The sequence below is a fragment of the Crinia signifera genome, unplaced genomic scaffold, assembly GCF_055691185.1.
Source record: "Crinia signifera unplaced genomic scaffold, ASM5569118v1 HAP2_SCAFFOLD_83, whole genome shotgun sequence".
Taxonomy (NCBI): Eukaryota; Metazoa; Chordata; class Amphibia; order Anura; family Myobatrachidae; genus Crinia; species Crinia signifera.
In genome coordinates, this window is record NW_028142741.1 from 605705 (window position 1) to 621802 (window position 16098).

Below are 16098 nucleotides of genomic sequence, written 5' to 3' on the forward strand. Positions count from 1 at the left end.
ATTTTTAACAGAAATGCATCCAAATGCATTGAAATTAGTATCAAACCTGTTCAATGGCCCCAAATGTCATTTTTCAGGCTGTACCACCCCCACTGTCAACGCAAGCCCGAAGCATGGCGAGCGCAGCGGTACGCGTCCTACGACCTTTTCATTCCCCCCACTATCCACGTCGGCGTGGAGTTGAGAATAGAAAGTGTGGCGAGCGCAGCGAGCCACCGAGCCCGAAGCGTGGCGAGTGGACACGGATACCTTCACAGGTATACGCGTCCCCTCGTGGGCTTCACAGGTGTCCGCGTCCCCTCGTGGGGCTCGCTGCGCTCGCCACGCTTCGGGCTTGGTGTCTCGCTGCGCTCACCACACTTTCTATTCTCAACTCCACGCCGACGTGGATAGTGGGGGTATGAAAAGGTCGTAGGACGCGTACCGCCGCCCCTCGCGGGCTCGCTGCGCTCGCCACGCTTCGGGTTCGCGTTGATAGTGGGGGTGGTACAGCCTGAAAAATTACATTTGGGGACCATTGAACATGTTTGATACAAATTTCAATGCATTTGGATGCATTTCTGTTAAAAATCACATGCGATCGCATGCGATGCGATTTTAAAAAATGCATAAAAACGGCAAAAATCGCATGCCATCGCATGCCACTACATATGGCATGCGATGGCATGCGATGGGAGCCGTGAAAGTCCACAAGTACCCCAATATCTTCTAGTGTGTGTGTATGGGCCTCTTTATGCAGTTGACTGCTTTTTATCCATTTTACAGTGTTTGGGAGCAAACTGTCGATTGTAATTTGTTTCCAGAAATTTCCAGATTTTCATTACAACCAGACAGATTGGAAATGTAATCTTGCATACCTCCCAACATCTGGTGGCTCCGAAGAGGGACGTGCGCGGCTAGGGTTACCAACTCATCCCTTTAATCCGGGACACATATTAATTACACAGGTTCTGTGGCTGGCTTTCACCTGGTTTTCAACTGCCACACCTCAAGACTCCATTTCACCTGGTTTTAAACTGCCACAGAACCTGTGTAATTAATATGTGTCCCGGATTAAAGGGATGAGTTGGTAACCCTATGCGCGGCTGAAAAAGAGGCATGGCCTATGAAAAGGGGGAATGGCCATGCTGGGATGCCGCAGCCTCAGGCCACCCCCCGCCCCCAGTTTCGCCCTATGCATCGCTGTTGTCCCCCCAGCCAGAAGTGAATAGACACTGTTGGCCCCTGGAGGGATGCGGGACTGTCCCCAAAAAATGGGATGGTCCCACGAAAAATGTGACAGTTGGGAGTTATTTGCATCATGTGACATGTTAATTAGAGTAGGGGTATAAGCGGGCACATGTGGAAAGTGATTAGCGTGTGTACTTAAGGGATCATAAGAAAAACAGGGTGTATGTACATGGGATTTTGCACTTTGTAAATGTCAATATTGCATAGGGTTCGCTAATAATATGGCTGTTATTCTGTAGTAACCAGCTGCATCATGTGACATGTTCATACCTCCCAACTGTCCCTTTTTTTCACGGGACCGTCCCGCTTTTTTGGGATGGTCCCGCATCCCTCCCGGGGCCGGCAGTGTCCCGCAGCGAGGGGGGGGGGGCAGTTGGGAGTCCCCCTAGTCCAGGGCTGGGCAACACTGGCCCTCCAGATGTTGATGAACTACACATCCCAGCATGCCTTGCATCAGTTTCAGCATGGCCACATAGCAAAACTAATGCAAAGCATCCTGGGATGTGTAGTTCATCAACATCCGGAGGGCCGGTGTTGCCCAGCTCTGCCCTAGTCTAATGAATAGATGCTGTGCGCATGCGGACAGCATCTATTCAGCGCCGCAGACAGAGAAAACGGGGGCGTGACCTAATCGTGGCTCATTTGCTTATGCCACATGCTCATTGGCATAGGCCACGCCCTCTTTTCGGGCACAAGTGTCCCTACTTTAGAAGAACAGAAGTTTGGAGGTATGCATGTTTATTAGAGTAGGGGTTATAGGCGGGCGCACGTGGAAAGGGGTGAGTTTGTGCACTTATGGAGCCTATACACTTGTGCAAAATAATATCTTGAGATGTGAGATTCGACCATCTTGTCCACGTATCCATACCTCCCAAATGTCCCGTTTTTTTGGGGACGTTCCCACATCCCTCCCAGGGCCAGCAGTGTCCCGCGGCATGGGGGGGGGGGGGGGGGTAGTTGGAAGTCCCCCCTGTAATCCCCACAGCATCTAATTCCCGCAGCAGAGAGGCTGGTCAGGCCCCCTCCATGCTGGGAGGAAATGTTGGGAGGTACACGTATCGAGTTGGGTGACACATGCGATCCATGCAATTTGTCCATGCAACAATCTCATGATTGTACCCGATATCTCACAAGTGAATGAGCACCATTAGGGGATCATAGTAAATTTGGGATCTTTATAAGGCACAATGCAGCTGTTTTAATGCTATTGTTGCTTAGTTTTAATACAACATGTTCTGAATATGAAGCTGGAGCTTGAATAAGAAGTAAATGAGAAGCTGACTGCAGCTTTGATGTAAATAACAATACCCAACATGGCTTTGCAATTGTGGTACATCTCAGGGGGAAAAAAAAACATGTAAAGAAAAAACAGCTGTTGATAAAGTTTGTTGAACTGAGGGGGTGGAGAGACCCGGAAGTAGAATCAGAGAGGAACAGCAGCAAGAGGGGGAGGGGGGAAGAACAGGATCATCACATGGGAGGAATCATTGGTGAGTGCAGAACCAACTTGCAAGCAGCACGTGTGTTACATAGGGCTGCTGCACAGGGAAAGCATGTAGTTGCTGCATGTACACAGGGCCAGCACTAAGGCTGGGAAGACCTCTGTGCTCAGGATAGCAGGCTTAGGCAATATGGGCTCTCCAGCTGCTGTGTGTGGCTGCAAATCCCACCATGGCACCTGGTCATCTTGGGACATGTTGTTCCACAGCTGCTAGAGATCCACAGTATGCCAGACAGTGTTATCCAGGAAAAGACTGCAGGTGTGATGAGAAATGGGGGGTATGAGGAGCTGTAGGAGAGACCCAGCATGTGTCGGGGTCTGTGGCATTCTGCTCATAAACCCAGCATAGTCCTGGCATTTGAATGTGTCAGTTCTGCATTAGCATTTTGTAATTTACTGCTCTCATTATGTGCAAGCTTCCTGCCATGGCCCTATTTGTGTGGAGTTTGTATTTTCTTCATCTGCGTGCTTGGGTTTCCCCAGGGTTCTCTTTTCTTTGCACACTCTGAATACACACTGGAAGATTAATTGTATCCTAGCAACAACTAACCCAGTGTGTCTACATGTGGTAGGGAGCATAGGAGTTGTCATATCAAGCACAGAAAAGTTACCCGTAGCAACCAATCATCTTCAAAATAGCTTTTACCAAGTACATACTATAACCTCCTATGTAGAAGCTAATTGGTTGCTTAGAAGGGAAGGGGTTAAATAATGCTAGTTCTGTAAGCTCTTTACTACCACTGATATAAAATCAGCAAGTGTAACATAAGCAGGCATTTATCATAGTAAAGGTGCCCGTAAACGTAACAATTATTGTATACAATATCTCGGTTTTCAAAGAGATGAGATCTAGTACAAAATGTGCTGCACATACGTTTTGTACTAGATCTCCTCTCATGTCATCTCATTGCAAAACCGAGATGTGATAATTTATACAATATTGTATACGTTAATTGTAACGCAGGGTTGCCTACCCTCCTGGATTGGCCGGGAGGATCCCAAAAATCGGATCCCCCTCCCGGCCCCCCAGAAAGGTGGGCAATCCTACCGGATTCTCCCTCACCCTCCGCACTCTGCCTGGCCGCCTCCTTGAATTACAGCAATTTGTGGCTTTTCGTGGGGAGGGGCTAAATATGCAAATCATGCCATGTAGTCCCGCCCCCTCCTCGAGGTCCCGAGTTCAAAAGTAGGCAAGTATGTAATATGTATGGGCACTTTAAGGAGGTTATTCTGATTGAAGCGGTAACGGACGCCTGCGGCCGTTCCGCCGATGTTTTCGGTCTGCGCATGTGCAGAGGGCACTCTGCGCATGTGCAGGCGAAATCGCCGCACATTTTTTTTTACAGACGCAAAGGGGGTGGATAGGGGCGTGAGGGGCTACTAAGCCTCATTTCCCTATGCATACGCCCCGCGTTTCATGGGCGTTCCCATGCAAACGCGGGGCGTAAGCATGGTAATGAGGCTGTGACGCGTGGGTACAGGGCGGGCATCTGACATCGCCGGATGTCAGCTGCCCGCCCCCATACAAGATTTCACACGGACAAGTGTCCGTGTGGTCTTGTGTTGCGGGACCTGGTGGAGCGTGCGGCCCTGCATTCGATGTTCGGCGACCATCGAATGCAGGGGCTGCTCCCACCATGGAGGAGGCGTATCCCCGTACACATTCATGCGGATCGCCACATGTCCGCGTACGGACGGCCGTGGCGATCCGTATGGAAGGCGGGGATTCGCCTGGTGCGGTCGGAGCCGCATATGCGGCTCCGGCCGCACCGATCAGAATAAAGGCCCAAGTTATTGGAGAAGTACAGATGTGGTAAGGTTTTATAGGTCACCCAGATATGTAGTATAAGAAAAAGGGAGGAGCCTCTAATAAGGCAAAAAGTTTATCGGTGCCACCAAATACGATTTGTTTATATCCTTGATTGCTAACTTTATTTTATTTTGTCCTTGTAGGTCCTTGAAATTGAAGTTGACAAGATTAGTATTTTATGCTTGGAAACATTTGATAGCAAAATGAGCAAAGAGGGATTGAAAAGCAAACCTAAAAAGGTTAAAAAGCTGAAGATAAAAGAAGAAGCCATGTGAGTACAAGTTGTGTCATATATACGGGAGTTTGCAGGTGTGTTTTGCAGACAGACTGTGCTGCATTATCATTGCGCATGCTTTGTAGCCGAGTTGTACACAGCAGAATTGCTGTAAGTAGTTTTCATTCTAGCACCCGCTATATTTCAAAACCCATGCAGTTCCTCTTCCCTGCCTGGGGTGTCGCTGTCTGCTGTAGTGCTTCTAGCACAGGTCTTGTTTGCATATCAGTGCTGATATACAGACCACACTGTGCTAGAAGCACTACAGCAGACAGCGACACCCCAGGCAGGGAAGAGGAACTGCATGGGTTTTCAAATATGGCGGGTGCTAGAATGAACACTAGTAAGTGGGTGATGGCAGTGATGGCTAACCTTGACACTCCAGCTGTTTTTGAACTACACGTCCCAGCATGCCCTGCATCAGTTTTAGCATGGCCAAATAGTAAAACTGTAGCAGGGCATGATGGGATGTGTAGTTCAACAACAGCTGGAGTGTCAAGGTTAACCATCACTGCACTAGGGTTATTAAGTGCTGGTGTCGGCTTACAGACTTGCACCAAAAAATAGGTCTGCGTGTGCTGACAGTGATGATTATGAGGGTGTTATGGTGGCAGAGAGGCGCATATCCAAGTTTCCTGCACATTTATATGCAGCCACCTTGAGTGCAACTCTGAATAATCTCCGATATGATTAATGTGCAGACAATATACAAAACTTTGTGACATGGGATCATGCTATGAGGAGGTTTACTTTCCAGAATCAAAGGTATAAGTGTTATGATCTGATCTAGAGCACTGGTTCTCAAAGTCGGTCCTCAAGACCCCGCACTGTGCATGTTTTGCAGGTCTCCTCTCAGAATTAAGTGCAATAATTGGCTCCACCTGTGGATCTTTTAAAATGTGTCAGTCATACCCCTTTTACACCAAAATCCCTGGTCAGACCCTGGTCTTTGAACACAGGAGTTTCCAGGGTTGAACCCAGTTTCATACCCCATTAGACAGCACTGCGACCCAGGTTGAACCCAGGTCTGCACCGCTTACACTGAACCTTTTTTTAGGACTGATAAACTGCCAGCCAACCTTCCCTCAATGATTTAAAATAAAAATTTTAAAGACATGACAATTTTAAAGACATGACAAGTTAGCAATCTCCCATGTGTCCCCCCCCCCCCCCCCCAAAAAAAAAGAAAGAACATAAATGATATTGCATCCAATTATGATTTCTGTGTGCACTGCCCGTATCCTTCCTGGCTGCTGTCTTCATTTCTGGTATCCTTTCAGCACTACCCGGATTTCCTCGGTTGGGACCATTTACACCACCCACGACCCAGGTCCAACCAGTGTTCAACCCTGGTCAGGACCTGCGTAGGAAACAAGTGTTGCTGGACCTGGGTTGGCCCCTTTTACACCAATGCTGACCTGGGTCCAACCTGGGTTTTTGCCTCGGTGTAAAAGGGGTATCAGTAATGAGTGCACCTGTCAGGTGACCTGGAAAACGTAAACTGTGTGGGGTCCTAAAGACCGAGTTTGAGAACCACTGTCTAGACTAATTGTTCCTATTTAAATAAGTGTTATGCATTCAATGTCACGCTTTTGTAACCCCCAGCAGTGAATCTCCTGTTAGTTGAGAGCAGTCAGTTACAGTATACTGCTTACTGTGTGATGCCTGATTCAAACTCCCATGCATCTACAAAGTAATGATACTGCTTCCACCTGAATGACAAGCTGCCATCTCCTGATCATCAGCTTAGCACCCAGACTATCCCCCCCCCCCACACTGTCAGTAGTGTATCCCTCACAGATTTTCACAAAATGCCCACAGCATTGTTTCCCAAGTCCAGTACGCAGAGAACGCTGAACTCTGCACATTTTGCTGAAGCACAGGTGTATTCAGCGTTTCCCTAGATTTTTTTCTTTTTTATTGACCAGTTATGCAAAGAGAAAATTTTTCTGTCATAATTTAAGTTTGTTCATTTAATCATAATTTAAAAATCGTTGTATTTGCAATACTGTATTTTCTGTCCGCTGTAGTAAACCAGAGTTTTTCATATCTTACAGTTGTGAAACGAAAAGCAGCGAAGTTGTGCCTACAGCTGAGAGCTATGTCGCCGGAGAAGTGGCCGGCAGCTTGTTCTCCAAGAAATCAAATCGGAGTACCACGCCACTGTTATCACTCTTTGATACCAAGGCATGCGCTGTTCAGCCACTTTATGTGCCAGTCGTGGTTGTAAGTATTCTACTCTGTTATTTTAGTGGATCCAGCACCTAAACACTGTTTTGGTGGCCATTTTGGAGTCTGCATCAGCGTGTAGGCTAAAAATTCACCAATAATTCGTGGCATCCCCGTGACTTAGTAATGTAATTAGAGCTTGTGGGCTGTGTTCTCCTAAGTATTAGTGCAGCTGAGAGGATATCTACCTTCACTGTGTATGGAATACAGATGAACTCAATTTCTTACTTAATTTCTCACAGCGCTTGTCTGGCTGTCATCTGGGCTGGTTAAAGGTTATTTTCCCCACACAATGGGGCAGATGTATTAAGCCTGGTGAAGAGATAAAGGGGAATATGATAACGCACCAACCAATCAACTCATAGCTATCACTTTTCAAACAGCTGGTTGGCTGGTGCATTATAACCTTCAACTTTATCCCTTCACCAGGTTTAATACAACTGCCTCACTGCGTCCTACACCTAATACAGAAGCCATTGCAAGATATCTCAAAAAATATCTATCACTAAATAATATTACATGATCTGAGTCTGGGGGCAGGATGTAATGAAGTCCAAATTTGGTGACCACGTGGCATGCCAGCCGAACTCGAGCGGCAAAAAAAAATAGAAAATGAAATCAGACTTCGGCTGGTATCCCGAACGCCCCCCCCCAGACTTCAATACATGCTGCCCTGTATGTAAAAACATACATTGTGTCGACAGTAATGCTGTCGGTGGGGAAAGTGCCAACATAATGGTATTAGAACATGATCATAAAGCATCATGTATAATAATGCCGACATGCGTATTCTAATAATGCTGACAGTTTACGCTGTTAAAATATAGATATTATATATAATCTATGCAGTTTCTCCTAATAAGACTGAAGTGTTGTACATTTCCAGTTACAGCAAAAAATACAAAACCTGCTTAACAAGAGACGTTCGTGAAATACTCGGGGGAGCAGGAAAGGCTTGAGTCTATTTTGACGTTCTAGAGTGGAGACTTCACAAACTGTGCGTGGAAATTAGTTCCATAGAATAGAACAGCATGTTTATAGGCTCGGGCCCCTAACTGAATTCAGGGAGAGCCTAGGTTCTGCAGTAGTTTTTCATCAGCAGATTGCAGTAATTGAGAAGAACCGTAAGGGATCAGAAGCTGCGTCAGGTACCGTGGGCACAGGTCATTTAAATGGCTTTGAACGTCAGTATGCGGTGTTGAAGATTCACCATCTTACAGGTAGTCGTGAAGGGAGTAGAGACTGGAGCTGGTTAATTGACAGTCTGCCAGCTACATTTTGTGCCAGCTACAAGTGGTGCAATCTAGGTAGGGGGTTTTGCAACAGTCTAGACATGATTATACAAATTAATGTATGGCTTTAGTGGGAGCTTCTGAGGGGATTCAGTGCTCGATTCTGGCTATGTTCCTCAAATTAAACAGAGGAATTGATTGTGGCTGTAAGTTCCAAACCTCCATCCAGGACGACATGAAACCGTGAAAGGAGTGATGTTGCCCATAGCAACCAGTCATCTTGGAGATGGCATTTATCCAGAACATTTTGTAAAATGTTAGAGAGCAGCTAATTGGTTTCTATGGGCAGCTTCTTCACTGCCCCACTTTTTTTCTTTTCTCACTGCATGATACCTGAAGTTGTGATCACACGAGGGCAAGGTGCTGGGGGAAAGGGGGCATCTTGAAAGCGGCAGGCTGGCCCGTCCAGCAACTATACTAATGTGGGGGTGGGCCCCATCCATTGACATCTCTGTTGGGGGTGTGGCCGACACCTACATAGGCGATGGGGTTACCCTTAACGATGCAGACAGTGGGGACGGATGGGCCTGGCTGTTTTTGCAGGGGGCACAGTTACACGGACAGTCCTTGCCCTTTAAAAATCGTGCAGGGCGTGGCTAAAACAGCCTAAAGGGAACACTACCTGAAGCCAGTTTAGCTAATTTCCTCATCTCCAAATGACATCTCAGCCATTACCAGCTATGGCCTGAACTCCACTAATCAAACACTCATGAAGCCACCTGTTTGTTTGTATTATGCTATATTCAATTATAAAATGTAACCATTATTTTGGTTGATCACCCAACAATCACGTTTGTATTTTAACAGACAAAAAGAAAAGTGAGTGAAACAGTGGACACAAAGCAAAGTAAGACCACGTCCATAACACCGCAATCAGCGGAGAAAAAAAACAAAGTGGCAAAAAAAGATCTGACTGTAGCAGAGCAGAGGCTGGAAGACAGGTACTGAGCAATCCAGGAACATCTGACACAGAGTTTATTTCATGGTTCTGGGAGACTTCTATAATCCTTAATTACAGCACAGCAACCATAAATAGAAGTGCAAGAGGTCAAGCAAACGATATTCCGCACAATGGTGTCTGTCCATTCAAACTACTTTTCATTTTAAATCCTGGTAGTGCGATAAACCGTCATAGAAAACTCTCATAGCTTGTAGGGAAGGCTCTGCCTGTTCAGCTGGCCATATACTTATACAATTTGATCCCTTTCCACCCGATTATGACGGATCAGGGTGAGAAATAGGGTTAAAAGTGTCTAACCTCCAATTCATATCCGTGGCCCCGTGCGCATCGGGATGTGGAGGTAGCAAGTGCTGCCCATTACGTCTGTCTGATCTGTCAGCACTTACTGGGGGTCTCATATGATACATCTTATGTTAAGGGACCGCATACGATGCAGAGTGGCAGGTTAGGCTGCCGGGTGGTGTTTAAGTGTTGGGGTGCTGAAGTTAAGCCCTAGTGCAGAAGGTTAGGCTGCTGGGAAGGGGGGGGGTAGTAGGTATGCCGGTGTCGCTATTCTAAATGCTGCCACCTCCACTGCCGTTCAATGTAACTCAGTAGCAGGATATGTGCACCACTAGAATCTAAGATTCTATTGCTCGTGTGCAGGTCTCTGGGTGAATGCGGCAGGAGCCATTTTCCCGGCGATTTTCCCCACTCTGAAAACACAAAACATTAGGAAAATGGAGCCATATCGGGGGTACACACCTACTGAGAGATTTGCGATATATCAGCCGATCAATTGAACAGTCATCTATATCAGCCAGTGTGTACCTAGCATTATACTGCTTGATATGGTAATTTACCTTTATTAATATAAATGATAAAAAATATAAGATAATGAAGGAGGTGCTCACCTTTGCTTTAGAAGAATTAAACTGACCTTATAGCAGTGATCGGCAACCTGATTAACAACCACGGTCTATATTACCAGTTATTTATATAGCGCACACATATTCCACAGCACTGTACAGAGAATATTTGAACACTCACATCAGTCGCTGCCCCAGTTACAATCTATATTTCCTACCACATATACACACATTTATTCTAGCGTTAATTAGTTGTGAGCCGATTTGCCTACCTTTTTATATTTTTGGATTGTGGGAGGAAACCGGAGTACCCAGAGGAAACCCACGCAAGTATGGGGAGAATATACAAACTCTGCACAGTTAGGGCCATGGTGGGAATCGAACACATGGCCCCCCGTGCTGAGAGTCAGTAATGCTAACCATAACACCATCCGTGCTGCCCACAGCCACTCATAATCTCTTAGGGGGTATTCAATGTTTGTCCCGATGGGGGAGATGGCTGCGGGGCCCTATTCAATGCTGTCTTCCCCGATAGCATTGAACAGGGGTTCTCGGCAGAACGAGCCCGACATCACAAGCTGTCGGGCTCGTTCTGCCGAGAAAAGCCAGAAATAGGCGAGCTCCCGGCCTGAGCTCGTCTATTTCCAGCCACGCCCCTTTCTCGGCGGCCGGGACATTGAATCCCGACCGCCGAGCTCAAGTCGAGCAAAACGAGAACGGGACATTGAATACCCCCATTAATCTCAGTAGTAAGTTCAGCGAGTGCATGTCATTCATGAGAGGAGATGGCTATCTGTAATAACCTCTCCAGTGGCTTTTCGTAGCATCTAATTGTTAAATCATTGAAAGAAAAAAAAAAAACCTATTCTGTAGTTTGAAATGTGTGTTTACTAGACATTTATTTGTGTGGAATGATCTGTGCTGATGAAAACCGTTCTTTTGTGGTGTGTTGCAGGGAGCAGGCATTGGCGAATGCAGATGAGGAAGAAAACACCAAGCACGCTCTGGCTAAAAATAAAAAGCTGAAAATCAAAGATGGCCTTGAGGATGAAGAATTGTTAACACCACATGCAAAGAAGAGAATGATCATGGCAGGGGAGAGAGTGAAAAATAAAAGAACAGTGTTTGTTGGTAATTTGCCGGTGAGCTGCACTAAACAGGTACGTGTGTTCCAGGCTCCAGTCCCATATAGGTGTAGGAAGACGTTTCAGCTAACTAGTGCGCAGATTGCGTTGTAACATTGCATAGCAACCCAGCAGATACTTATTATCGTATTACTGTTTACAATATAATGGGTGTGGTATCGTGGGCTAAAAGCCAGGATTCCGTTTTTTTTTCCTAATGGTATTTTTATTAGAGGTCAACAGGAGTCACAAATTGGTACGGAAACATTATCCAGATGGCCAAGCGTATTCAAGCATATGGTTAGCGAACCAACATGAGTATGAAGAGAGAAATTACATTAAAATACATTTATCATTTTATAGATGACCATCCACAAGTTGCGCGTGACACCACGTGACCTGGTTTTAGGGTCAATTTTGCTAAACAATAAAACACAATTAAAATAACTAAAGGTCATGGGGGTAACGGGGTTAGGTGGGGGAGGTGAATGGCGTGGCTAGAACCATTACTAGAGAAAAGGGAGAAGAAAAGAGCGGGGAAAGGAAAAGAGAAAAGCAGAGGTAATGAAGGAGAGAAATAAAGTTTTAGATGAAAGGGGAGGTGCCCCCAAAAAAGGAGGACCAGGGACCCCAAGTTTTGTCAAAGGATTTAGAGGAATGTCTGATTATACTTGTAATAAATTCCATTCGATGAACTGTCCAGACCCTAGATATGACCGAGGTAAGAGTGGATGGGAGGGGCTATTTCCAATCAGCTGCAAGTTGGCAGGTAGCCGCTGAAAGGATGTGTCTGACCAGTTTATTCTGGTGATGTGTAGCCTCAGATATTGGTAATTACAGAAAAAACTCGGGATCAGAGGGGAAAGAGAGTTGAAGGAGATAAAATTCCTTACTTCGGACCAGAAACTAGTTATTTTGGGGCAGCTCCACCAAATGTGAAGGAACGTTCCCTCTAGCCCACAACCATGCCAGCATCTGTCCGAGGACTCAGGGAAAATTTTAGCTAATCTGGAGGGGACTAAGTACCATCTGTAAAGGAATTTTATAAGGGATTCCGTAAATTTATTATTTTTTTTTTTTGGTTCCTCTAGGTTCTAAAACGTTTTTTTTTGCACAGGTACTGTAACTGTATCATTAATCTATTGTTAATGATACAGTTGTATCATTAACAATAGGTTAATGCTAATGTTAATGTATTACTTTGGTGTCTTAAATTGTAGTTCGGTACGGTCATTGTAAAATATCTTGTATCTGACAATTGCTGCTTGATGGTTAAACTGCTGAAATAAGGTTGTGGGGGTTTAATACTCTGAACCCTGTACTGTCCATTCAAATCTCATGCCTGTTTCTTACACACAGCAGTACTGCTGCTATATTCCATTAACGCTGATATTTCTGTATGGTAAAAATATTCTCAAAGGGCCTGGTTCATTGTTGTACAAAAAAGGGTTTGGGTATTACTACGATTTATATGTGCAGATCTTGTTCTGCAGAGTGTTTTTCATTCATATCGATGGTGGTCACTAGAACAGACGTGGGTGGAGCTTAGGCGACAGGGCACTAAGGAAATCAGTCACTGCCCTAAGAAATCAGGTTGACTGCATCCTCGACACTTCTGTTTGCTCGGTAGGCAAACTGCAGGGGGTCAAGGTGGGTATTTGTCGCAACTCTCAGGTGGTTCAGCACCATACGTTCAAAAACTTTCATGGCCACTGATGTTGGTTCAATTGGCCTGCAGTCATTGAGGTCTTTCATGTGCTATAAGCACGTGAATAAAAATAGCATGCCCCTTCACATAATAAAATTATTTTACAAGTTCACATTCCAGTTCACCATAAAAAGATGGCGATTGCTACACGGTGACACACGTCGAAAATCAGAAAGCAATTCGCCATCTGATCATTGAATACACTCAGGGCGAATGACATTGAAAAACCCATTAAAAAACCACAGCGAATTGCGAAGACTATCAGACAGTGAATTCTCCATCATTCACTGTTTGCCGTCGGCGAATATTGCACGTTGAATAGGGTGATTCACTTTTTCAGTAAAAAGATTCACCTTAGTGCATGCAAATATCACACATTCAAAGTAGAAAATGGCGAATCAGCCTCATTGAATACTGCCCTTAGTGTTCAGCCCAGACTCCTTCTCCCCATACGCCACATGCAGGCCCTCCGTTTTTTTCCTTGGTGCCTCTGGGAAAACTTTTTTCTCTTTCAATGGTCCTGGTGACACAGCTCAACACTGGGATGTAGGAGGGTCCGAAGGAGCCAGGCACCTATCCTAAAGCTTTAGAGGGTAGGCTCCTCCCCTACTGCATCCCTGGACTCTTCAGTTCGTGTTAGGTGCCCACTGGAGTGGGTGCTATTCTAAAGGGCTGCAGGAGCAGCCGAAGAATTAGAGTAGTTAGGGGATTTTTATTATTTTATTAACTATTACCCTAGCTAGGTAGGCACAGTGTGAGGATTTTCATAGTGAATCCTCACACTGCTAGCGCAGCAGGAGCTGACAGAAGCGCGTCCTGTCAGCTCTCTGTGCACAGGGTAGACTCTGTCTGGTCTCCCTGTGCTGCGCTTACAGCCTCTATTAAGAGGCTGCCTGGGCTCCGGAGTAGCCTGAAACCGGCTCCACGTTTAGGTGGGGATCATGGGGGACAGGCGCTCCGTGATGGCGGCGGCCATTTTATGCGGAGCTTACACGCTGAGCTCCTGACTGAGAGGACAGCAGCGCTGTGACAGGCATGTTCCAAGTGGTCCCCATTTGAGGGGGAGATACTGGAACAAGGAAATCCTACCTAAGGAGCGGCTAGCTGGGGGTGGTTGGCGCCAAAAGGTCACGGACCCCGCAGCAGCAGGGACTTTGGTCTCTTCCTTCACTCTGACTTTGGCGCCTTTCAGAACGCTTGCAGCGGAGCTGAGCTGGCTTATTGATCCTGGCAGAGTGACTTGGATTTCCTGGGCATCGCTTCCCCGCAGTTGAAACCTACAGACAGCTAAGTGATTGGGTGCATTGACTTTGTATAAACGCTTGTACAATTGTTTGCACTGTGTATATTGAGATATATATATATACGCTTCACTTGCATCATGTCTGAGCATCAGGCTGTGGTTTTGGGGGAGGGAGTCCTTAGTGCACTGAGCGCGTGCAATGTTTGCACACAAAAGTTTGTCCCTGAGCAGATGGCCAAGGGGGGCTTATGTATTACTTGCGCTGATGTGAGACCCATGGGCAGTGAACACCATAGGGGAGAGCAGAGTGAACCTGCGTGGGCCAGTGCCCTAGGCAGGTCGGTAAACGCTTTGGTGCAGCTTCTGGACAGGCAGAGTGATGTGCTGGTAGAATCACAGAGACCTATGCCATCATCTCAGCAGTCGTCTGGCTCCTTACCTCTTACCCAGGCAGATCCTGCACTTATTCAGGTGATGCAGGATACTGCTAAGGGGATCAACAGATTCAGTGAAATACTGGACAAAATGGATGAGGTTACAGGGACCCCTAAAAGGTCTTATGCTATGCCTAATGTGTTAGAGGAAGAGGAAGGAGAGTATACTGACACACCCTGGGACCAGGGTGATGATTTTGAAGAGACCTCTGCTGCTGGTATAGAGGATCTTATTGTGGCTGTAAAACAGGCGTTAAAACTGTCTGTTGAGGATAAGACCCCTGTTAAGGGTGTTTTTAAGCGACAGCGAAAGGAGGCTGTTACTTTTCCCTCAGATGAGGGGTTACAGGAACTATTGGAAGGGGCTTGGAAAACCCCAGATAAGAGGCTACAGATGCCTAAAAGATTCCTTAGTCTGTACCCCATGCCGGAGTCTCATTCTGAACTCTGGGAAAAGGTGCCTGTTGTGGATGCTTCTGTGGCACGCTTATCAAAAGCTACGGTATTACCTGTACAGGGTGGTGCAGCTTTTAAAGATGCTGTGGATAAAAAGCTAGAGGGAAACCTCAAGGCTATTTTTGAAGGGGTGGGGTTTACCCTGCGTCCCCTTATTGCTTCAGCCTGGGTCTCTAAGGCCATTATAGAGTGGGCTGGTGAGCTATGCACCATGCTGCAGGCTGACCACGGTGCTTTGCTGGTAGCAGAAAAGATTAAGGCCGCTGCAGAATATGCGGTGGAAGCAGAGGAGGAAGCTCTTAAAATGGCTACCAGAGTATCCACAGTCTCCATAAATGCCAGGAGGGTACTCTGGCTTAAGGCCTGGGAAGCGGACAATGAGTCCAAAAAGGCCTTAGAAATGTTAGCTTTCAAGGGAAAGTTACTTTTTGGTTCTGAGCTTGAGGAGATTATAAAACAAGCCACAGGCGGCAAGAGTACGTTTCTGCCGGCCTCCTCAACAAAGCAGTCATCCAGATTTGCTGCTTTTAGGCCGTCCTTTCGGCCCTCCCCTAGAGGTGGTGCGTCCTTTCGGGGACAATCGTTCAGGGGAAAGTTCCAGAACTCCAGGGGCAAATCCCAAAGGTCCAAGTTTGGCTCTTTCAATAAGAAGCCTGCCTCTAAAGGAGAGGAAAAACCCTCCGCATGACTGCCAGGGGATCAGCCCGGCAGGGATAAAGGTGGGGGGGCGTCTTACACACTTCAGAGACGCTTGGGCTTCTCTAGACCAGGATACCTGGGTCTTAGAGATTATTACCCAGGGTTACAAAATCCCTTTCAGAGGGCGGCCTCCAAAGAGGTTCATCCCCACACCCATACCAAAGCAGGCGCTCCTGCGCACAGCTCTTATGAGAGCGGCTCATTCCCTTTTGGAAAAAGGGGTGGTAGTCCCGGTTCCCAGGGCAGAGTGGAAGAAAGGATTTTACTCCACGCTGTTCCTGGTGCCCAA

At 46.6% G+C, this 16098-nt stretch overlaps 1 protein-coding gene across 3 annotated transcripts in view; it reads left to right on the forward strand.

The window, feature by feature from the left end:
* Positions 1 to 16098, forward strand: part of RBM34 (RNA binding motif protein 34) — a 35436-nt gene that overhangs the window by 624 nt on the left and 18714 nt on the right. The window contains exons 1-5 of one of the 3 annotated variants that reach the window (XM_083168416.1): positions 2624 to 2720; positions 4685 to 4812; positions 6873 to 7041; positions 9144 to 9277; positions 11101 to 11305. In XM_083168416.1, the coding sequence (XP_083024542.1) occupies positions 4745 to 4812; positions 6873 to 7041; positions 9144 to 9277; positions 11101 to 11305 (576 nt within the window). In that variant the 5' untranslated portion in view covers positions 2624 to 2720; positions 4685 to 4744. Of the gene's footprint in view, positions 1 to 2623; positions 2721 to 2809; positions 2991 to 4684; positions 4813 to 6872; positions 7042 to 9143; positions 9278 to 11100; positions 11306 to 16098 lie in introns of those variants that run through there. The other 2 variants (XM_083168418.1, XM_083168417.1) reach the window with 2 other exon arrangements.